Source organism: Xyrauchen texanus, chromosome 7 (genome assembly GCF_025860055.1).
Source record: "Xyrauchen texanus isolate HMW12.3.18 chromosome 7, RBS_HiC_50CHRs, whole genome shotgun sequence".
Taxonomy (NCBI): Eukaryota; Metazoa; Chordata; class Actinopteri; order Cypriniformes; family Catostomidae; genus Xyrauchen; species Xyrauchen texanus.
The window spans coordinates 32950536-32975687 of NC_068282.1; the positions used below are offsets into that span (position 1 = coordinate 32950536).

A 25152-nucleotide genomic window follows, 5' to 3' on the forward strand; every position below is an offset into this window, starting at 1 on the left:
AGATTACATAATTCTGTATGCATTACATTACTGTGTCACCACAATATATAGCGTGTTACATCCAACACTGCTTGATTACTTTTTGTCATACACATTTGGAATGACATTAGGGCAAATAAATGAAGACAGAATTGTCATTTTTGGGTGAAGTATTCCTTGGAAAGTGCATAGATGTTTATAAATACTGGATTATGCACCAAGACATATAAACCTAGTAAATTCATTGTCGCCGTTATTGTCAAAATTATTATTTTTTTAATTTCCATTACATGCATTTCATTCACAACTTTGAGAAAAATACAAGTTTTTGCATTGGGAACAACTCCTTAAAATGACTTAGCATTTACACAACTTTAATTTGTAAATAGTTTTCTTGTATACACCAAACTTGTGCATTTTGCTGAGGGAACAATCTGTTCTGGGAAAGACAAGGTTTGCTGCATTTGATATACTTTGGCATGTATGACATCCGAACCTTATAATAGCCACAAATTATTACATAATCACACGTCAAGTAGCAACATCTTTTGACATCACCTGTCCAGGTATGAAAACAATTCCAGAACCTCAGAATATCTGAAGCATTCTAAATGACATAAACAAGGTTGATTTACAAAGATCTCGAATGAAATTAGGACTTCTTGTAGATTTCAATACCTTTCTTTTCCAAAGCACAAACAGATATCATTTCATAAGTGTGCATCATATTCATAGTTAATGAACAACAAGAGAACTGGAATTAAAAATATACACTAACAAGAGATCACTATAAATGGAAGCATTTAAAACTCCCCATGTATGTAACAGGGAACTGTTAACATATTGCAATGGATATTTTCAATTCATTAGTCCAATTAAAACAGATAAAGGGGTGTATATATATATAAGCAAAGCTGTTTAGCATGAATGAAACATGAGACACCTGAATATCACAACTTAACAGTGTCCATATTTCCACAATTCTGAGTTTTTAGCCACTGAACAAGTATTAACATGCTAAAAGATCACTGAATGCACAGTGCTTTAAAAAAATTATAAAATGCATACATATAATTCTGACTAACAGTATTCTCAAGTCTACAGTAACTCACTTCTTCGCATAATGGGCTCTCAAGTAACTAAAGTATAGATTTTACTTGACATGACTGCTGACATTATGATGGGTATGATGGAGACTGCACTGGCAAATGTGTCGAAAAATTGAATCAATTTAGTTAATAACACTTGTGTTAGTCCATAAAACCAGCGGCTAACTGACAATTGAGTATCTAACAGGCTTCTCATTATTAAATTGGCATATGACCAGATCAGAAATAGAACACATGTTCTAAGCCATAACAGCACAGCTGGCTGAGTTCTAAAACTCAGATCAAGTTCTAGAACTCAAACCAATTGAATGATTCCAAGGGAGAATTATGGAGAATTTTAGTTCATTCTAGACCTTGTTCATTCTGTTAATAATTATTCTTGTAAACAGGATGTTGTCAATCTGCGACTCCACTTTTGGTACGCTTGCCATGTAGTGAAACACCCGAGGATACAGCGTGGCCATTGCAGGTGGCACCCGACTCTTCCTGTCCCTCTTTTAATTCAGGAAGTGATTCCTCTATCTCCTTCATACGGACCACGGCCCGGTCAATGGTTGCTATGGTGACCAGGTTGAAATCATGTAGGTTAACCAGGTGAAGGAGAAAGTTCCGACAGAGATTCCTTCGAATTATGTGTGGCCCGAAGTTCTCCACAAACAGCATGCTCGCCTGAGTCATCTGATTATCGGCAATGAAACTGGAGAAAAGATAAAAGGCAATATAAAAATAGCTCCACAATTCCACCAATAAGATGCAAGCTTTGGTAAGTCTATGATATTTAAAATAGACAATATAAGGAAAAGAAAGACAATATCAGTCTCTTTTTACCCATTCTTCATAACGTGAAGGTTCCACAACTTCATTACTTCTTTCTCTCCCTCATTAACATCTGTGAATTCTTCAATTTGCTTCAGGCAAAACAAAACATACACATTTTAGTGAAGCCATGAAGAGCAAACTGACAGTTTCAGTGCTTGACAGCATATAATCTTCATACACCACACTGACTCACAATACATAAGAGCTTAAACTGTATTCAAATGTACATAGCAATTACGGTACGTTCTCAGAAAGGTAGATGTTGAAGAGCCGTTTTACCGTGAGGGTCTTTTCTTTCAGCCACTTAGGGTCCCTCTCATCCTCACTGTCCACCTCCATCTCCTGTGGGCGGAGGGGCATGCAGCTGTCACTGTGGAAATACAGACGGTTATGCCCGCTCACGTAGGTCCGCTGTTGCTCAGGCTCACCGTCTTCTGACTCCAAAAACTCAGACAAACTCGGCTTGGTTCGCTTTGGCCTAAGAGAGAAAGAGATATTAAATATCCATGGGTAACATTCTGGTACAAAAACTTTCAGACATCACAACTGTAAATAAAACAGAACAGCTCTGTTTATCTGTTATAAAGAGAACATGAAGCACAAACAGTCATGATGCTAAAAGCAAAAATAACATTTCTTATAACAAAATTATTATAAAGGTCAACAGAGACCAAAATTACACTGAGTCAATAGCAATAGTTTCATACCGGCAGACGAGTATGTGGGTCACAGCTGTCCTCTTCACAGGGCCGTTGCGGCTAAAGGCAAAGCCAGGCTGGCTGTGGATGTCTTGCGGATTGCCCACATACGAGCCATCATAGCACTCATTTATAGACACATCTATCCGAGCACCTTTAGGGTGAGGCTGGAAAATAGAGGGGAACGTTTACCATCTTGGGACTAAATTCTGTTTACCATTAGGCCACATTTTTTGCATAATTTTTTTTTATAGATATGACCAATGATTATAGCATGATAAATATCCAATCTAAACTCCCAGTTCTGCTGCTATAAAAGTTTTCATTTATAATGCTATTAAGTATAAAGAATATACTATAAAGTGTATGTGTGCTTCATAAACCTTAAGAAGTAATTTATTCATATTTAACTTTTACATGATTTCCTTTAAGGCTTTAGTAACTTATGACTCTCTTTTTGGTCAACATTAGTCTTGGTCAATTTTGCATTTACACCATTGTTGTTGGAACCCAGCCAACCTGGATAGATAGTATAAGTATGCAACTGTAAAATATTTCTATCCAAAATTCTTCACTTTCACATGTTACTTTAAGGCTCTATTTTAACCCACAAGCCCTTATTTCTTATGAAGAAAGACCTTTGAGATTCTGCATTTCGTCATTCAATTATCTCACAGGGCTCCTCTGTGTCGCTGCATGTTATTTACACTGCGTGTATGAACCCATAATGCCAAATAACATTTGCTATTACACAATTGTTCAATTAAAGTGAAACCGAAGCATTTTGCATCCACTAAAATCCTTGTTTATATTTTGGCGGGAGTTTGAGAAGGATATAGCTGCAGGCAGTGCCCCAAAAAGGGGCGGGATCTCCAAACCGCCATAAAAGATAAGGGACCCCCTTACCTAACCCTTTCCATAACCTTAACCGTGAGTGGAAGTGATACCACCTTTATTGGAGTAGGTGCAACCCCCTTTTGGAGGTCTCTGGGCTGCAGCTATATCTAATTGGGAGTTTGTCGTGAACCTCCATCACAACGCTTCAAGTCCGGTTCCGAAGCGGTTCCACTCCACGCGCTCTTCAAGAGGTGCACTCAGTATGGTCCTCTGTGCGGCTCAGTGAGAAGGTGAGAGTTCAATTGAATGAGATGCTGAAATGCACTGTTCAGTCCCTTATTTGGACAGTAAAATGTGATTGGAATTTAAAGTGCACTATAATCCAGGTTCTCAAATAACCGCGGTTATATCAAATAATCGCGATCAGACGATTAGATAATAATTGTGACAGGCCTACCTGTTACACAAGAATTATTAAACTACTAAAACAGATCCATTCATGTTTTAACAAGTCATATCCTGACAGTAATAAGGATGAATAAAAAAACCTCTTGGATGCTTTAATTCATTGACATGAAGCATTCATGAATGAGTCCTACTGTTCTTACCACGTAGCTGAAGATGAATCTACTGTGAGAGAGTTTGAGGTGTTTCAGCAGGCTGTAGAGTTTACGGCAGTTGAGTGTGCACCAGGGACAGTGCAGGTCATCTCTGGCCTCTGTCTGCTGACAGGTGTTATTGTTGTATAGAAACTGTGGATGGACAGAAATACCTGCATGCTGCATAATATTCTAATTTTTTTTTTTCAAATGTAGCTGGTTGTCCCGAAAATTAAGTACAAATTTTAAGTTACATTTTCTGGTTCAAAGCAATATAGTCATACCTGCACAGTCAGTACAATTGAAAAAGGTGACGTAAAAGATTGCAAATGTCATTTTGGTGCTTTTTTTAACACACATCTATAAATATATGTTTGTGACGAGGAGGAGGGCAGGGCAGTGACAATGCATGCCCGGCCCCCAATTGGGCTAATCAGCTGAGAAGAGGGATAAATGGAGCCGGATGCGGCAGTTCAAGAGAGAAAGCCACACGCAGCTGCCGTGTGTACATTTGTGTCTTAATGTTTAATGTAAAACTTAAAACAAAGACAACAAAGATCACAGTTCTCCCTTCTTTGCCTCAGACAGGGGAACCCCAGGAATGACATACATCCCCGTTGCCCTTCAGGTGTTTCCCTACCTCTCTCGAGATCTGGGAGGGAGACAAGGGGAGGGAAAAGGGGAGAGGGATAGAGCAAGGCAGAGCGACAGTGAGAAATTTGCTCTCCATTTCCCTGAAACGCCGTCACCTGGTCCTCAACCACTCCTCCACCTTCTAGCAGACAACAGACGCTCCTCCCCGGGCAGACAGCAGCGAGTCCCCCAACCCCTGGCGGATGGAACGCCCCTCCGCGTTCTGGCGGCCGGTAACGAGCCACTCCGACCCTGGTAGCGGCTCCACCGGTCCAGGCAGCCGGCAGTGACTCCTTCGTCCCCCGGCGGATGGCAGCGGCTGCTCCTTTGGATGGACAGAAGTGGCGAGGACTCCACGACAGCGCAATGGGAAAGGAGGCAGGAACCAGACGCACCATCAAAGTAATGTTTAATGTAAAACATAAAAGACACAAAACAGAAACGCCAGCTGCGCAAGGCTCTCTCTCCATCGAACTGCTGCATCCAGCAGCCTTTATCCCTCTGCTCGGCTGATTAACCAGATTGGGTCCGGGCGTGCATAGTCACTGCCCTCCTCGGCACGATTTGATTCTTTGTTATTCTATTAGATTTAAAAAAAAAAATATATATATATATATATATATATTTGCCAACCCCCCAAAAAAAGGGTACACTTAATTACTAATATTTCTGTGTGTACCCTGACATGAAATCCTGCAGGCACCCATGGATGGGGCTATGCCATTATTATGCAACATTATAATGGAATGAATTTTGTGTGCAAAACAACACCACAGCATTCAATTCTGGTGACTTTGAGATAATTATTTTTTAATTAACATTATTTTCTTGAGTATGTACTTATGTAACTATTGGCTAAAGCATTTTTAAAAGAGGCTATTTAGACTAGTGTCAGAAATGAACTTTTCTTTTTGTTGTTTTTAGGCACATTTGATTTTTTACAATTATTAGGGCATTGTTAGGGCATATTTTATAATCATACAAAATATGACAATATAAGTTCCTTGTGTTATTTCACATACATCAAATTAATAAATTCAGCCTGAATAACCAGATAAGTGGGTGCCTATAAATTTAAATGAACATCAAATAATTTCATGTGATATATATATATATATATACACACACACACACACATATACATATATACACACATACACACACAAACAAACACACGCACACACATTCTTTATTATGATTTATTGATATAATTTAAATATAAATTGTTATATTTTAGCATCTTCAAAGTAGTCCCCCTTTGCAGACATGTACTCTTGGCATTTTGCTAAACAAACTATCACCCTGAGATGCTTTTTAAACCGTATTGAAGGAGTTCCCATCTACGTTGGGCACTTATTAGCTCCTTTTCTTTATTATTTGGTCCAAGTCATCAATTTCAAAAACATATTTTTTTTATAAAATGTTAGTTTTATAATGAAATTAATATGGTGGCACAATTATATTTTTGTGTACAAAACTAAAAAACATTTAAGCATACGCCTTCAGATCAAAAGATTTGTAAGATACATTCCAGTCAAGTGTTTAAAAACTTTGGACTGGTAGTGTGTATGCATGCATGTACGTATGTATATATATATATATATATATATATATATATATATATATATATATATATATATATATATATATATATATATTAGTTGGTCAGGGGTGTAAAGTAACAAATTACAAATACAAATTTTTTCCCAAGAATTGTACTTTAAGTAGTTTCAAATTTGTATATTTTTACTTTTTCTTGAGTACATTTTAAGTGCTGTAAATGTACATTTACTGTGCTATTTTCCCCACTGTCTGTGTTTGCTACTTTCCTGTCCTGATTACATTTTTATCTATCAACATGATTGGCTAGGGAGAGTCTCGTGACTCCCGTCAAATCAAATCACACTTAAAAAACTTGAACGGCAGCTGCAGATCCAGCGGCCAGTCTTATGGATGTGGAGGATACCTCAAACGTAGTTTACAGCTGAACATCTCTGCCGCACCTGGAAGGGCTTTTCACAGTGAAAAAGGCCAATTGCTTGATCGTGTCATGCGAATTTAACGTGATCAAGCCAGACATCAGCATTAATCCTGCCTCTAATTTGAAGAAACATATCGAGGTAAATTTCATATTTCTGCTTACTAGATTCCGGGTGTCTATAATGTAGCCTGTAATTTAATGATCCATCACTGAGATTATTGGTTTGATGTGAGAGATTAAGGTAATGTTATCAATAGGGCTGGGCAAAAAAATTATCTAGAAGTTTATCGGAAAAGAGAGATGTCCTCGATCAAACAATCGCGATAGCAAGAGCACCACTGGTTGGTTGATCTAGATCACAGGTGTCAAACTCAAGGCTCGGGGGCCACATCCGGCCCGCCATACAATTATATCCGGCTTGCGAGATCATTTTATATATATGTTTTTAATGGCCCTGTGATATGAAGTGCCAATAACACACACTACAAATCCCATGGTGCAGTGCAATTGCCGCCAACTGCAACCCGCGTCAACTACGTTAGAGCAAGCAGTCTGATGTATATATACAACACTAATATCAAATCAAAGCTAGACCCCAACAATGGGCAAGAGAAAAATGTATTCTGAAAACAGAGGCTTTCAAAACCGGTGGGAGAATGAGTATATGTTTACTGAAATTGCAGGTAAACCAGTGTGTCTCCTTTGCGGAAGCAATGTCGCTGTAATGAAGGAGTATAACCTAAGACGGCACTACGAGACAAAATATGAGGGCGCAGGGCAGAAGCTACAAAAGCTAGAGGAGTTGAAGAAGAATTTGAAATCCCAGCAGGCGTTTTTCACCAAAGCGAAATCACAAAGTGAAGTTGCTGTGAAAGTAAGTTTTATTGTGGCTGAAGAGATCGCCAAATCAGGAAGGCCGTTTACAGAGGGGGAATTCGTGAAGAACTGTATGATGAAAGTGTGCGACATCGTTTGTCCAGATAAAACGTGGGCGTTTGCAAATGTAAGCCTCAGCAGAAACACTGTTGCTAATCGGGTTTGTGAGATGGCCACTGATTTGAAAATACAGTTGATTGAAAGAGCAAAAGATTTTGTTGCATACTCCCATGCTGTGGATGAAAGTACTGACACGACTGACATTGCACAGCTGGCGATATTCATCCGTGGAGTGAACACCAACTTGTGCGTAACAGAGGAAATACTGGACATTAAATCGATGCACGGGACAACGAAAGGAGAAGACATCTTTGAAAATGTATTTCAAAGTGTAACCGACATGAAATTGCCGTGGGAAAAACTTGTTGGACTTACAACAGATGGTGCACCGGCGATGTGTGGTGAAAAAAGTGGACTCGTGGGAAGGATGCGCTCAAAGATGCGGGAGGAGAACTGTGCAGGTGAATTGACAGTATATCATTGTATCATACACCAGGAATCACAGAGTGCTAAAGTTCTAAAAATGGATCATGTGATCTAAACTTTATCAGAGCCCATGGTTTAAATCACCGCAAAATTCAGTCTTTTCTGCGGGAAATAGATTCCGAGTTTGGCGATATGCCTTTTCATACGGAGGCCCGGTGGCTAAGTCGGGGAAAAGTTCTCAAGACACTTTGAGCTGCGTGAGGAAATCTGCCAGTTCATGGACAGTAAAGGGAAAGACTCCACAGTTGTGTGGAATGAAAAGTGGAAATGTGAGTTGGCGTTCCTGGCTGACATAATGTCGCATCTTAGCGCTTTAAACCTCCAACTCCAGGGATGGGAGCGCATAATAACTGACATGCATGATGCAGTGAAGGCATTGCAAATGAAGCTGCGCTTATGGGAGACACAAATGCACCAATGTAACTTGTCTCATTTTCCCTGTTGCCAAGTAATACTGAACCAAGTAAGCGCCACAGTTTGCTGAAAAACTCAGCGCACTGTGCACAGAGTTCGTGTGGCGTTTCAGTGACTTTGAGGCACAGAATAGTAACTTCGAGCTGCTTCGCAACCCATTTGCAGTCGACGTGGAAACAGTACCTGTAGAAATGCAGATGGAGCTGATAGAGCTGCAATGTAACGGGACACTGAAGGCAAAGTACGACACTGCAGGGCCCGCACAGTTCACTCGCTTCATTCCTGAAGCGATGCCCCAGCTCCGCAAACATGTGGCTCGAATCCTGTCTATGTTTGGCAGCACATATCTATGTGAGCAGCTATTCTCTGTGATGAAAATCAACAAAACATCACATAGGAGTCGTATCATGCAATCCATCCTGAGAATCTCCACAACACAGAATCTAACCCCAAACATAAACAAACTTGTTGCCAAGAAAAGATTCCAAGCCAAGAAAAGACTCCAAGTATCAGGCTCTGACTAAATGGGACAAGAAAATGGAATGTTTTGATTTGTTATGATTTAACTTTTACTTTAAAGGACTTTTTTTTATTTATATTTTCAGATTTTTTATATTCCAGCATGTTCATATTTTGAATTTATATAATATTGACAGGAGATTTGTTTTATACAGAGCAAAATATTTTAAGTTGAAGTTTATTTATTTTGGAATGATATTGTATCCTGTATTTTGATTCATATTAATGTTGAAAAAAAAACCATAAATATTTAGTCTGTTCAATAAATGTTTATCCTGTTTGGCCCGCGACAAAGTGTGCTTTGAGTTTTGGCCCCCTGTGCAATTGAGTTCGACTCCCCTGATCTAGATGAAATATAAAAGATTGACTTTTTATATCCTGACATCTGTCACTGTGTATTGTTTGATTGATAGGCGGCTAATCTTTGAGCGCTATTGCGGGTTCATGCCTAAATGATCAAATGCACTTTATAAATCCGCCAATGCCGGTGTTGATGAGACATTAATGTAAACACAGTCGTTTATGTCTAAAGTGAATTTAAACAGTGGGACAAAAAGCGTATTTGCATCAAAATGTCAAGACTTGAAATGTAACCGAAATGAACACTGTCTAGTAGGGTATGTCATATAAAGGCTATTAATCAAACAACATTATCAAGGAAACGAGAATACCACTCACTACTGTTGGCCTTGAGTAGTTTTAAGTATTAATGTAATAGAATAAAACAGTGACATTTTTAATAATACAATTTGTTTTTATAATACTGACCCCTGATGTAGAGAGTGTGTTAATTGGTATAATAAATTACCAGCAAAGTAAAGATGATCAAATAATTTATAATTATGCTTAGCCTTTATAATGATAGAAAAGTATCAACATTTGCAGAGCAATACTTCAGCAGAACATTCCACCAATCACAAACCTCAGAAAATTGTGCATCATGCATTAGAATGAGAACTAATTCTGGGCTTAAAAGATACAAGAACTAAATCAATGTTGAACTTTGTATCTCAAAAGGAGGACAACGTGGCACCCCATGTGCTACTTAAAGAAATAATTCACACAAAAAAGAAAATTCTCTTATAATTTACTCACCCTCATGCAATCTATAACTTTCTTTCCTCAGAACACAAATTAAGATTTTTAGAAGAATATTTCAGCTCTGTAGGTCCATTCAATGTAAATGAAGGTGTGCTAAAATGTTGACGCTCCAAAAAGCACAAAAAAGGCACATAAAAAGTAATAAATACAACTCTAGTGGTTTAATCCATGACTTCAGAATTGAAATGACATTTATGAGTGAGAAACAATCAATATTTAAGTCAATTTTTGCAAGAAATTCTTCTCCCTGCCCAGTAGGTACGATATGTATGAAGAACGTGAATCACCAAAAACACAAGAAGTGAAAGTGAAAGTTAAAGTGGAGATTGACTGAGCAGGGAGGAGAATTAATAGTAAAAGGAATTACATTTTGATTGTTTCTCACCACATCTATTATATCGCTTCTGAAGACATGGATTAAATCACTCGAGGCACATGGATTCGATTACTTTTATGCTGATTTATGTGATTTGTGGAGCATTCCTTGCATTGTTTGAACATGTTTTATGCACAACAATAACGCTCTGTCGGCATTAAGGGAAATTTAGACCCTACATATAAACTTATTTTAATGTAATTGTTTCCTACATTACGATTTAAAATGGTGATCAGTGTATTGACTTTCATTTCTGTTATAATGTCTCCCTTTTATTTTTTAGAATCAGATTCATACCCCTTTCCACCCCTGTATATGGTCTAGAATAGAAAAGAAATGTATCTGATGTTCCAAATAAGAAATAGAAATCATAAGTGGCCATTTTATTTGGGGTCCTTTTACATTTGGGGTCCTTTTTGTCACCTTCAGTGGCATTTTTGCCCAAAACCCCTGTTATTTTATATAAACACGTTTTTGCGCTAAAAACTGCCAGTGCAGTGGAATGAATAAGGCAGAACGGAGGTGTCTCAAGACCATGCATAATATATACATTGTCACAATACCAAAATTTCAGTAGTCAGTAGTGAAATTGGACAATCTTATTTTTCATTTTGTTCTATTATGTTTTCTATTCATTGCCATTTTTTTTTTTATTACTGACTGTTTATTAGTCTTTAATAATTACTTGATGAACTTGAACAATTCTTAAATAATTAACAAATTAGTAATTATAGTTTATATTATAAAAGTAATTATAATTTGTTGCGGTATTGCTGGTATTGTCAAATTAAAAAAATTGTATAACTATTACTTAAAATGTCGTTTTTTTCCCCCCTCTCTGGACAAGTAACTTTTTTTCTCAGACAAGCGAATGACCAATTTACTTTTCCGAAGGACAAGAAAATGACTGCTTAATGTTGAGCCCTGTTAAGGACAGACAGCCTCAGTCACCCAGGGAGCCAGTGCCTAACATTCTACCAAAATCTCTTGAGTTGTTGTTGAGGAATTAACAGTAAATTATGACAAAAATTTTCTCTTTAGGTGAACTATCCCTTTAAAACTGTGTAATATACATAATGCACTATCACATAGGGCTAGGTGATTGGATGAAGTAATTGACAATATCCTGATGATGATTGCAACACAAATGGTTTTATTACAAAACAATGGAGCTGGGAAGTCGCCAAATATGTTAAATAGTTGCCAAGGGTATGAAATTAGCACCTGCCAAATGCGGGTATTTCAAGCACACTGGTGGATAATTTTGCTCATCTACATGTCACTGTGGCGGGCTAACTGTAAGTCATCTCAGAATGACACATAACAATAAATGCTGTTAGACAAGAAGCGCTTGAAGAAACGCACTTTATTATATTTTGAAGAACAGCTGAAAAAAAAAAAAGCTGTCGATGTGCGTCTCTGATGCACTGTTTGTTTAGAGGCATGCAGTGGGATTGTGTCTTGTGGAACACAGTTATGTAAAGACTCTTTCTTTTCTGTTTCAGTCATCTGAAAACTGTTTGCAAGAATAGTGTCATCTATGAGAATGCTGCAAATTACCTCTTTCAGGAGGTGCTTGAAGTTTAGTTTGCTTTATTCTCACGGACAAGGGGTTGATGATGTAATCGGATTTAACAATATTTTTTTTTACATATTTCTTGCATATCGCCAAGCCCTACTATCACAAAGAGTTCAAAAATGTTACCTGGTAAAAGATGCGTAGTTTCTGTCTGGGTTCGCAGGTGGAATGCTCTCTCCTGGTCTGTATGCTGGTGCTCACTGTATCCTTTACAACTGAGAGAAAAAAAGATTTACCAGTACTGATCCATAACAAAAATCAGTCAGATATTTTGGACATAGAACATTTCAAAGATACTGTTGTGGCAGGGCGGAGGGCGTGGCCGGGTCGTGATTCTACACACCCAGTCCCTTATCAGGTTAATTAAGCCCCCGAGAGGGATAAAGGCAGACTGCAGAGGATTGTGCGGGAGAGAGAGATCGTCGACGGACATGTCCGTCATGTGTGTGTTTGTATCTTTTGTTTAAGTTTAAGCATTAAAATATTATTTATATTGACAAGCCGGTTCTCACCTCCTCCTTTCCATCGAACTACGTTACAACTGTATTTTACGGAAATAGTCGCACCTGGTCAAAATTGCTTTGTTGAGTGATAAGTTGCATCTCTGTATAAGTCGCACTATCCGACATTAGGATCTGGGAGCAGCCGCCTGACTTCTCCACAGCCACTCATCTGTGAAGATAACCTCAGGATCTAAATATCATATCATGCAGTATTGGGCCTTGTTTTAATCAGGGGCATTTGCTTTAAGTAATCATGTGTAACAGTTTTTCATATTCTGTTTATGTTTCATGAAAATAGTGTGACAAATAAGCCAAATCTGTTTTAACATATGCAACTCTATGCTGTATACAAACAAACAGCTTTTAGTCTGTCAATAAAATAGTATGCCTGTTGTATTCTATTCATGAATTAACGTTTGCGACTGTCTATCTTTTGTTATATCTTATATTTGCAACACTCTTTGCTCTGCACCGATTATCCGGTTCTGATATTTGCAACACTCTAGGCTCTGCACTAATTATACGGATCTGATATTTGCAACCCTCTATGCTCTGGACTGATTATCCAGTTCTGATATTGGCAACCCTCTTTTCTCTGCACTGATTATCCGGTTCACTGACTGAATATTTTTATTAGGAATGTGAAAGTCAAACAATGGAAAAAAATCCTGCACACTACTTTACCTTGAAGGTCGTGTAACTGAAACCATGTAATAAAATTTTTAAAGGTAGTGTGCAGGATTTTTTCCCTTTGTTTGACTTTACTACAGTATATGGCCTACGCACCTACCCATTATTTTTCAGGTATGCTTTGGTAGTTGTTTATTAAGAGTGCGATGAAAGTCATTTTGTGGGCACATGAGGAGCTGCGTCTAGAGCTTGTTAGAACAATAATGTAATGATGGACAGATTATTTAAACTGGCTGTATAAAATTACTTCTACCATCCCTATCGCCCCTTTCACACATGCAAACAGGTAAATTACATGAAAATTGTTGGGTTGCCTTAACTGGCAAATGTACCACGTGCAGTTCACACATACCATCAAAATGGACATTTATAGATACTAATGATACAACTTCTCATTAAGGGAAATCGGCAGAGAAAAATGTACCATTATTTTCAAAAGGCCCGTATTCACACATGACCTTTAACTGAAAATTGCAGTACATTTTCAGGGAACACTGTACGTGTGAAATGGGATTCTGATGGATGTTTTCATCTGTTTGTAAGCAAATACGTTTTAGTGTGCAGTTTGTTTGACTGGCTGACATCAGTTCCGTATAAATTATGTAAATAAGTCGCTTTGGACAGTATGTCGAAAGACCTTTCAGATGATAAAAAACATGGTGAATACAGTACATGTCAATATTATTTATAATGATAATAGATGAGTCCTGCATTATGCCTATGGCCATCAGATTAGAATTTGCTATTGTTTCTGATGGAACACATCATAATTGCACGCACCAAACTTATCCAAGATCAGATGTTGGTTTGCTCCCTTACCCACAGGAGCAGTTCGGTGAGTGCAGGGTCTGCTCTCTGTGGTGCTGGTGTCAGAATTGCGGGTGGATAGAGGTTTGGCCACAGGGGCTGTTAAGGGGTCACTAGGGTCACCCGTCCAGCGAAGAGTGAACTGCAGAGTGGGTCCCTGGGAGAAGGTCTCAAATGGAGGCAACCTCTTCAAAACACAAGCATCACAGTTGCAATCACCCATCTATATTTCTATATGCACAGAATTATATCTATAATAACTGAACACTTTCAATACATGACTTCAGATAAACTGATAAACAGAAAGCACCTGGAGGTAGAGTGAACTGATATTTTGACAAATGTGACAAACATGTACACATTCAGAAGCAGACACACATAGGTAAACAATTTTTGAGTTCAAAGAAATTCACCACTTATTAAATGCTTCTGTCCAGAACTTCAAATGCATGACAGGAAAGGTAAAACAGCTTATTACAGGGATGCAAACTCATGGGGGGTGAAAAAGGTGAGAATCACTGGTCCACAAACATGTTTTCTGATAACTGATAACAGAAATGTGCCTACAGATGCTGATTTGAATGAAAAATAAATGACAATACACTAGTATAAATTGCATGGTGCCCATTTATATTGTATGGTGCCCATTTATATGAGTGTTTATGGTAGGGTTGGGGGATAGGATGATGTTATCTGATATCGACGATGTCTTACAAATCTCCCAATGTCGATTTCGACACTCATTGACAGACGATGATAAACAATATTGGTAAATGGCAAAACCATGGATCTGGGAAGTCACCAGATATATTAACAGTAGCCAAGGGTATGAAATTTGCACCCGCCAAATCAACACGACTGAATCCAGCTCCTTAATCGCAAGCTCCTCGTCCAAATGCAGGTGATTCATTAGCGGGTAAGTTTTTGCTTCTACCCGTAACAGTGGTGGGCTACATGTAAAACATCTCAGGAGTAACACAAGACAAGAAATGCTGTTAAACACAAAGGCATAAGCTTTAAGAAACACACTTTATTATATTTTTAAGAACAGACAAAAGAAAAGCCGTCAATGCCCGTACTGACGCGCTGTTTGTTTAAAGCCGTGCAGCGGGAGTGTCTCGTGGACTTGTATGTAAAGAGTTTTCACTCTTTCTTCTCTGTTTCAGTTGTCTGAATGCTGAAAATGACCTAACATCACAGGAGGTGCTCGAAGTTTAGTTTGTTTTATTTCCATGGATCATTTCGCACTTAACATGCATTATGAATGCAACTCTGCAGGTTCACTCAAATACAACTTTGTATCAAAGAAACAAAGAAGAAAGTGATTAAATCATAAAATAATACAAGACCACGTTTACCTTGAATCAAACATTTTGCTCTCTTTTCTTTTCTTTAGGCAGCATTAACTGAATTAATGAAATGCAGTAAAAACACAAATTCAATAACACACATTTGGCAGCTTTATTTTGGGAACACAAGGAAATTTATTAGGCTTACATCTGCTATAAAACTGGTGTTTTCTATTAATTTATGCTCAGACTAAGTGAAGTAACAAACTGTTTAGCCATTTTGACAGTAGAAATTATGTGGGTTGTGTTGAACTTTCTTTAGATAATGGTTTATTTTTTAATATATGATTTTTATTAGGGGTTCAAGCACTTAGCGTTCGGATTGGAAGAAACTTGGTGGGCCTATTTGACAATTGGTCTGAGAGGGTTGTGCAAAGTATTTAGAAAATCGGCCACTAGGTGGTGCTATCACAATGTTTGTAGGTGTTAATGGTTGTATATAATAAATTGTTGTGAAAAAGTAAATATATATCACCTGATAGCTCTTCTCATTCTAAACAACTTTGTCTCAAGAAGCATTGGTGTCTGTAAAACCGTTCAGTAAATGTTTCAGATAATGTTAAAAACCTACTTTTGCAAACTAGTTCTAGGTTTTTCGCCTGATCGGAACCAAACCAGTGCAGAAATATACTCTGGAGTCTGATTATTAATAATTATCAAAAGAAAACATTTCAGCTCACGGTCGCTAAAGTCGCTAAAAACATTCGAAAAGGGCAGGCGATAACGGCCGGACCAAATTAGATATGTGTGCATGAGCTCAATCTGAGGTCACAGTAAAACAAAAACATGACAACAGCTCTAACTACACAACCATTAGTCTGAGTTGAAAATCGTAATAAAGTGTCTTTGTCCAAGGTGCGATGAGGACATTGGTGTATCTCAAAGGTTAACTGAGGCCGATCGGCACAAAACTCGGTGGGCCCGGTTGACTCCTGGCCCTAGAGGTCTGAGAGAAATTTGAAAGAAATCGGCCAATGGATGGTGCTAACAGGTTTTAGGCCTCTGTAATCACGTGTTGTTTCACACATACACAAAATGGCTGTATCCCAAATAAAAAGCCACGCCTTCAAAGGCCACGAAGGTTAGACTGATCATTGTTAATTGGGACAGTCTAGCCTACGGAGGACTGTTCTTGTCGCAACAACTGTGACAGTTAAGGTGGTTATGTAAGTTTTTTGATCACTTTGCTATTTTAATTGCTTTTTTCATTTCATTTAAAGTGCAATTTAATTTAATCTTTTGTTTAAGTTTTTCATGTTTCTATTAATTAATTACATTTATTGATTCAAATCAATAAAGCAAAAATATTTAACAACCCTCAGCAGGGGGTGTTAAAAACTTCTCTGAGAAGACCAGGAGATTTGGGTAAAGCAGGATTCTTTATTGCAGAAAATAACAAGGCATCAGTCTACAGGTCAGAATGTGCTGTCTTGTGTGGCAGTCATCAAGTCTAACTAAGGGAGGTTTACATTGTTTTGTATAGCATTCAGTGGGCAGTCTTTATTCCTACTGTCCTTACACACAGGGGTGAAACAGAGGTGTACCCCTGACTGTGAGATCAAATGGACCTAATCTAAATAAGTATCACCAAATAGCTTGAGGCCTTGAGAGCTCCAGCATGCCTAATCTAGATAAATAGCATCACCAAAGGGCTTGATGCCCACCTGGTCCCGAGAACTTGACAGGCCAACATTCATGCACAGTTTGATTCTTATCAAGAATGAACTAAGAAAATTCAACTACCTGCTACAATCTCTCCCTGTAGATGTCCCCCTCTCTTATTTCAAGCAATTTGATAGCATAGCGAAGTCCTTCATTTGGAATGTTAAGCATCCCAGATTACATATCTGTAAGTTACATAGGCTGACTGACAAACGTGGGTTAGGCCTACCCAAGATTTTGTTTTATTATAATACATTCGGTCTCAGACATTTGGCTCATTGGACACTTCCACCTGAGAGAGATCCCCTCCCAGGTTTTGTACTGAACAGGAAGTTCTTGCCCCTATTTTGCCATTGCAAAGCCTATTAAGCCTATTAAGTTACACCCAGTTATCTCGCATTTGCACGCGGTATGGACAATAGTATCCAGGGTGTTTAATTCGGACTGTTGCCTCAAGCATATGGCTGAACCCAAAATGATGTATTAATAAGTATTCTGCTGGTCAGAGTGGATTGTGAGGGAGGTTAATACGCTTGGTTACCTATATGAGAGTGGAGTGTTGAGATCCTTTGAAAATATGGTTCAACATTTTAGGATTCCCAGATCTCAGTTAATTGTTCATGTAAACACAGAGAGTGATGTCTAAAGTGAACGTAAACAGTGGAGAAAAAAGTTTGTATTCAAATTTCGGACTTGTAAGTATAAATGTAAGCTAACAGACCTGCTGTTGTCTGGTGTGTCATTATAATAATCAAACAACCAGGACAAGAAAACACTCACTGCTCTTGACTGAATAACAATAGTAGCTTTAAAAAGTATTAATGTATTATAATCATACATTGAAGTCCAGTAGTAGTTTTATGTTGCATTTCATTTTGAATGTTTCCATGAATACGTAATAGCCTACTGCTGTTAAACACAAAAAAAAAAGCTACAACTACTTTTGGCCCTCTAGCGGTTAAAAAATAAAACTGCATGTCACGCGGAAGGACATTGTTTTGGTTGTGCGGATGAATGTGGTTCGAGGCACCTTACACATAAATACAGGACATCTTATCAGAGCGAATGGACAGAGTCATGTGAAAGTTCCTTGATGTATAAACCAGTCACATTTACACATTAATAATAGCTCTTTCACTCCCTTCTCTCTTTGGTGATCAAGGTAGACTCACATGCCGATGCTGAAGTGAATGAACAACATGCCAATCTTATTCAGTCAGTTATTACATGTACCAGTTCATTCAGTTTGTTTACAAATGAGAAGTTTTACGAGTGCCGCTTCTTTCAAGCCCTTCATGCTCCATTCCAGTCAGACGCAGAATAACGGTACACGCGCTTCTGTTGCCAAGCACATGATTGTCCGTAGTTGTAATAAATCAAGCAATTTGCCTCGGTAGGTCTGTGGTAGCAAAGCATGCAATTGGCCGCTGCTGTAATCTTCAAGTAATTCTCAAGCATGCATTCAGAGTATGAACGAAAAGTGGCCAATTTTGGTTTCAAAACTGTGAATTCCGCCAAAAGTTGAGGAGTTTGCATCTGTTATTATCAGCAGACATAACTAACCTTTCCATCCAGAATGGTCTCCCATGTGGCCCTCTTCTTGCTGACTGGACAGTCCTCAATCTGTTGCATGGACACCTCATATTCCCCATCCAGTAGCTGCAACCGTCTGAAGGACAATTGTCTTTTATCAGCTAGTGTGTGTAATATAAGGAAGTGCCCACAACTTTTCTGGCACCTCTAAGTGAAATTAAGCCTTTTGAAAGCACTAATATTACTAGCCTGTTTTTATCGAAGACGGTCATTTGTGCAACAAATGTTTCTGTGGCAACTCCGTCGACTCTGTGGGAAGAGTTTCTCTTTTTTCTGGATGGGAGCTCCTCTTTTACATCTGCAAACAAAAGAATCAAGACTGTTTTGTTCTGTTTAGCTCCAGCATAGGATTTGTAAGGCAAAGGCTATGACAACTGAGGCCTGTCTCAAGAAGCCGGTTTCAGTGCAAGTTTGAGCAAACTCTGTTTTTTCAGTGTCAAGAAGGGTTGGTTTTCACCAGTGTTAAAAGCCATAGTAACTTAAGCTACATGGCTAACCTGCTATGGAACATGTTTCATTTTGGGTAACAGATCACAGCAGATACTGAACCAATCAGCTGTGAGTCAAGTGTAATCTCTGATGCAATTAAGTCCCTCCCCCTGCATCTCTCACTCTTGCAAGAGGTAAATCGTGCCGACTCTCTCCAAGCTTCACCCATTGGCTGTTCTTGGCAAACATCACTTATTAATGTGCACAAGCTTCGGGGTTAACAACGAACAAAGGATCAAACTCTTGAGTTGCCAGAGAAGGTTTATAAGAAGTGTCTTGAGCTTGCTGAACTCGGTCTTGCTCAACCTGAAACCTACTCTGAAACTCAGAGTTTGTTCAGCAAACTTCATGAAACAGGCCTCTGCAGTAGGCAGTGCACACTTAAATGTATTGACTAAGTTTGAAAATGTAGGGTGCTGACTTTAATTGCTCTTCACACCAATTCAAGCATCATCATGGACAGACGACAGAAAAGGTTTCGATTTCAGTCAGTCACTCACCATCAGATTTTCTGAAAAACATGATACTCTATAAATTGTTGTCCCTAGCCGTTATTTATAGATATTATCCTGACACACTTAACCACATTTCCACCTGGTATTACAATGCGTCTCGGGTGATTAGATCACATGTGGTCAGGTGAGACATATCGCTGTTTACACCTGGTCACAAAAATGCATCTCCTGTGATCACTTGTGATCGGATTAGGATGGGAGGGTCTGTTTCATGACGACATACATCAATTACTATGTCAGTGTTACTGCATGACAATAAAGCACAACAAAGTCAGAAAAGACAAAGAAAGCATGGGAAAAAAATGGCAAGCGGTGTCTCTCAAATGCGCTTGAAATTTAATGCAAGCACAAATGCAACATGCCAAGCAGAGTTATCCATTATTTTAGTGGATTACCTGTATCAAAGGAGCTTCAGGTGTTCGTGCTTCTTGTTTTATTTGATATCAGACACACTAAAGAAGATCTGTTAAGCTCTCGTAACCAGGGCTGGACTGGCAATCTGGGACACCGGGCATTTTCCCGGTGGGCCGACCAACTTTCGGGCTGATCGGGGGTGGCCAGCGTGAGAACCGGGTGGGCCTGTGTGTCGGCCATGATAAGCAAAATTGTGCCGCTGCGCTATGCAGAAAAGGACAGCGAACCAACAACACCCAAACCACCCCCCCCTCAACAACCTTTGGGCCAATTTCTCTTCACAGTCCAGCCCTGTTCGTAACTATGTATCCACTCTGTAAAATTTTCAGATTGAATGGTAATTTCTTTTAAAGTTGCTCGTAAACTGCAAACTATAAACTCTTGCGCAGTGGTTGATTGACAGGTGAGGGGTGGCACTTTAGACCCCGTTTAGACCTGTATTTAGGGCTGACCACATGTGATCGGATCACCCGAAACGCATCTTAATACCAGGTGGAAACGGGGTCTTTAGCCACGAAATGTGTGGAAACCTTGAGAATTACACAAAGCTTTTCCACACCGTCTACCCTATTTAACGGTTGTCACAACATGTACTATCTGCTTCCACTCACCGATATTCTCATCCGCCTCACAGTTGATGAAGCCGCTGTGGTCTCTTTTGCCTGTGCGAGACACCCTGAAGAGCAGAGAATAGGATTTGACCATGTGACTATTACTGGGTTCAAACTCATTGCTGGACACCAGAAGGGATGGGAAGGCACCAGGCTTGGTTTGGCCGAGATCCGGGTTCAACGGCACCTGCTTTTTCCCCGTAGGCACTTGCTTTATAGGGCAGCTGACATCCTAAGGGAGCAAAATAACTGTCATTTCCAAAACTAACAGAAAAATAAGATTTTTAAATCTTGAAGTTTCTTCATTCACCAGGATGTTTTAATGTGACAAGACATTGAAGAAGAGCTCACCTTGCGCTTTTTATGGCAGACTTTGACAAGTAGCACCTCAAGCGAAACTGAGTTTTGTTCATTTTCTGAGTTTTGACATGGCTTATCTGGTCAAGGAATAAAACAATAGGATCAAAAACTTTAAATTATGATTCATTGCAATCAGGCACAGCTACAATGTAATCAGGCAGAACTGGACTCACCATTCTTGTGAAAAAAACCAGTGAAAGTCAGTTGCATATGTGAAGCCAAACTGAAATCACAAATGAAATACACAAATATTACATTTCGGAACCAAAAGACTCCACCTATATGAGATTTTCCTATAATAACAGTAAATGGTCAAAACCATTTACTGTCTCTGAAACACAATCATTCTAGAAAACAGAGGGCTAGTAAAACTGCTGTTTCTGCAAATTTAGTCTCACATGTACTGTGAGACTAACAACATTAAATCAACCACAATATTTAAAACCACCTGCATAATATTATGTAGGTCCCCCTCATGCAGATAAAACAGCGCCAACCTGCATCTCAGAATATCATTCTATTCCTCTCACCACAATTGTACAGAGCGTTTATCTGGGTTACCATATACTTTGTCAGTTCGAACCAATCTGGCCATTCTCTGTTGACCTCTCTCATCAACAAGGCATTTCCATCCACAGAACTGCCACTCACTGAATGTTTTTTTGTTTTTGGCACCATTTGAAGTACATTCTAGTGACTGCTGTGTGTGAAAATCCAAGGAGATCAGCAGTTACAGAAATACTCAAACAGCCCATCTGGCGCCAATAAACATGCCATGATCCAAATCACTGAGATCAAATTCCCCCCCCCATTCTGATGGTTAATGTGAACACTGGCTGAAGCTCCGGACCCATATCTACATGATTTTATGCACTGCTGCCACACGACTGACTGATTAGATAACCTCATGGATGATTGTTGGTGCCAGATGGGCTGGTTTGAGTATTTCTGTCTCTGCTGATCTCCTGGGATTTTCACACACAACAGTCTCTAGAATTTACAGTGAATGGTGGCAAAAACTAAAAATATCCAGTGAGTGACAGTTCTGTGGTAGGAAATGCCTTGCTGATGAGAGAGGTCAACAGAGAATAGTCAGACTGGTTCGAACTGACAAAGTCTACGGTAACTTAAATAACCACACTGTACAATTGTGGTGAGAAGAATAGCATCTCAGGATGCTATTCTGAGATGCAGGTTGGTGCTTTTTTTGGCAGCACGAGGGGGACCTACACAATGTTAGGCAGGTAGTTTTAATGCTGTGGCTGATTGGTGTATATTAGAATACAGCTTGCCAAACATCAGTAGAAGCCCAGTACCTCTGAGACTCGTGCTCCCCTTTCATCCTCTCTACTCTGGACAGCATGTCATCCACTTTAAATGCTTTGCTGCAGAAAACGGACAACTTTAGCTTCGATACTGATAACAGACATTACAAACTCAAAAAGATTATTGTATGTCACCCACCTTTTAGCATTTGTTCGTGAGTTTCTATGAGACATGAAGGCGAGGGTCCTGTGCAGTAATATCGGCTGCGTAAGAGCAAAAAAAAAAAAAACATTAAATATACCCAAGGTAACAAACTCAAATAGCAAGCATAGATGTAAATGTAAGTAAAGAAGACTTGACAGGACTGGGTATCGAGTTCGATACATTTTAGGCACCGACCGAATTGCCTCTAAACAATCGAGTATCAAAAAATGTCTTGTCGTTCCGTACCTAATTTCGATACCTAAGGGGTTAATCTCGTCAATGTCAGTGATCAGCATATAGCATGCTAGATGTGCCCAAATCTAAAAGTGCCGGTGATTGGCTATGTTTAGGCATCATAGAAAAAAAATTGTTTACGCCGGTTAGGCCCAGTGACGCGGATCCCACGTGAGGCCTGAACAACTACGCCCCTACAATCCCTTGAGGCCCCTACAATCCCTTGATTCAACCTCCCAGGTGATGCTTGGGGTGGGCATGCCATCAGCATAGCACTCAAACCTAAAAGGTCTGCATAGTTGAGTCACACGTGTGAGCCGAAACCCTCAGTTGCAACCTTCAGTTGATGTTCACGATGGGACCAAAGAAAAACCAGCAGACTGATGAATTCGATGAGATCAAAAAAGCGCTCGACTTCCTAACAGAGGAAATTTCTGCCGTTAGGCTGCAGCAGAAAAGTATCCTGGATCTGGTCCAGGAGGTGAAGGCTTTGCGGACTCAGAATGCCGAGAAAGAAAAGAGAATCACATACCTTGAGAGCAGAGTGGCGGACTTGGAACAGTATTCCAGAATGAATGATGTGATTGTCACCGGGCTCCACTTAAAACCCCGGTCATACGCTCGGGCGGTGACCGCTGACAACGGGGGAGAACCCGGTGAGATGGAAGCTAATTCCACGGAACAACAGGTGGCTGCCTTCTTAAAGGCCAAAGGGATTCAGTTTGACTGTAACTCCATTGAGGCTTGCCACCCTCTAACAAGGAAAATCGCAAGTGATAAATCAGCGGTCATTATGAGGTTTGTTAACCGAAAAGATAAGATCGCATTGTTAAAACAGGGTAGAAAACTTAAAGGCTCAAATGTCTTCATCAATGAGAACCTCACAAAATACAACGCCGACATAGCCAGAAAAGCACGCTACTTAAAGAAACAGAGGAAAATTCAAAATACTTGGACTACAAACTGCAAAATATTCATTAAACTAAATGGAATACCCGAGGAAGCCAAAGTACTTGTCATCAGGAGCATGGAGGAACTGGATAAGTATCAGTGATGAACAAGATCTGGACGTAAGGTAACAAACAGCTACACACAATTATATGACACAAGCTGAAAGAACATATTCTTTTACATCTGAAGATGATAACCTAAGAACTGTGGTGAACAATGATCAAGACCAGCAGGAGCTGAAAACATTTGAATACATTGACTACAACTTACAAGATTTGGAAAAAGATTTAGATCCTGACAATAATTTCTTCTACACCATCAACAATAACTGCAGCTACTACACTGATGACCAGTACAACAAACTGATTAAATCAAATGGCAAATTATCAATTATCCACTTCAATAGCAGAAGCCTGTATGCCAACTTTAATAACATTAAGGATTATTTACATAGATTTTCACAACCATTTAAAATTATAGCTATATCTGAAACATGGATTAACTCGAAAAACGGATGGACTTTGAGATGGATGGTTATGAATTTACATATAACAATAGACAAAATAAGGTTGGAGGAGGAGTAGCAATATATGTGGATAAGACTCTGAACTTTAAGGTGCTGGAAAATATGACAGCTGTGGTTGATAATTTATTAGAATGTATTACAATAGAATTATATATGGAAAAATCAAAAAATGTCATCATAACTTGTGTATATAGATCACCGGGTTCAAATATAGAACAATTTAAGGACTGGATGGAGTGTATGTTTACAAAAATAAGCTATAAAAACATTTTTATATGTGGGGATTTCAATATTGACCTGTTGAATCCTAATAAACATAAAATTACTGATGAATTTATTAACACAATGCATAGTATGAGTCTATTTCCGATAATAACCAGACCAAGTAGAATTACATCTTATTGTGCCACCCTAATTGACAATATTTTTACTAATAATATCGAGAACAACACAGTGAATGGTTTATTAATTATTGATATTAGTGACCATCTACCAGTTTTTACTGTATATGATTGCGAATATAGGATTAAAAAGCCCGATAAGCAAACAGAATTTAGAAGGGTGAGGTCAGAGGAATCTATTAACAATCTGAAAAAAGATCTGCTGGCACAGAACTGGGATATAATATATCAGGAAAATGATATTAACAATGCATATGACATATTCTTAGAACTTTTTAAGAATGCATATGACAACAATTGTCCAGTAAAAGAATATAGCAGAAAATTAAGGTATACTAATTGCCCATGGATCACTAAGGGAATACAGAACGCATGTAAAAAGAAAAATACACTGTATAGAGAATTCATAAGACGGGGAACCATAGAGACAGAAAACAAGTATAAAAAATATAAAAATAAGTTAACTCAAATTATAAGGGCTTGCAAGAAGGAGTATTATAAGAACAAAATA

General features: G+C 38.8%; 1 protein-coding gene across 2 annotated transcripts in view; it reads right to left on the minus strand.

The window, feature by feature from the left end:
• Nucleotides 1-210: 210 nt before the first annotated feature.
• LOC127646609 (polycomb protein suz12-B-like) overlaps nt 211-25152 on the minus strand; it is a 30070-nt gene continuing 5128 nt past the window's right edge. Inside the window, exons 3-16 of one of the 2 annotated variants that reach the window (XM_052130367.1) lie at nt 22524-22588; nt 22376-22444; nt 21233-21282; nt 21051-21136; nt 20700-20931; nt 18860-18968; nt 18641-18746; nt 14079-14253; nt 12193-12281; nt 4051-4194; nt 2615-2772; nt 2187-2385; nt 1917-1996; nt 211-1785 (exon numbers count right to left, since the gene is read on the minus strand). In XM_052130367.1, the coding sequence (XP_051986327.1) occupies nt 1485-1785; nt 1917-1996; nt 2187-2385; nt 2615-2772; nt 4051-4194; nt 12193-12281; nt 14079-14253; nt 18641-18746; nt 18860-18968; nt 20700-20931; nt 21051-21136; nt 21233-21282; nt 22376-22444; nt 22524-22588 (1863 nt within the window). In that variant the 3' untranslated portion in view covers nt 211-1484. Of the gene's footprint in view, nt 1786-1916; nt 1997-2186; nt 2386-2614; nt 2773-4050; nt 4195-12192; nt 12282-14039; nt 14254-18640; nt 18747-18859; nt 18969-20699; nt 20932-21050; nt 21137-21232; nt 21283-22375; nt 22445-22523; nt 22589-25152 lie in introns of both variants that reach the window. The other variant, XM_052130366.1, reaches the window with a different exon arrangement.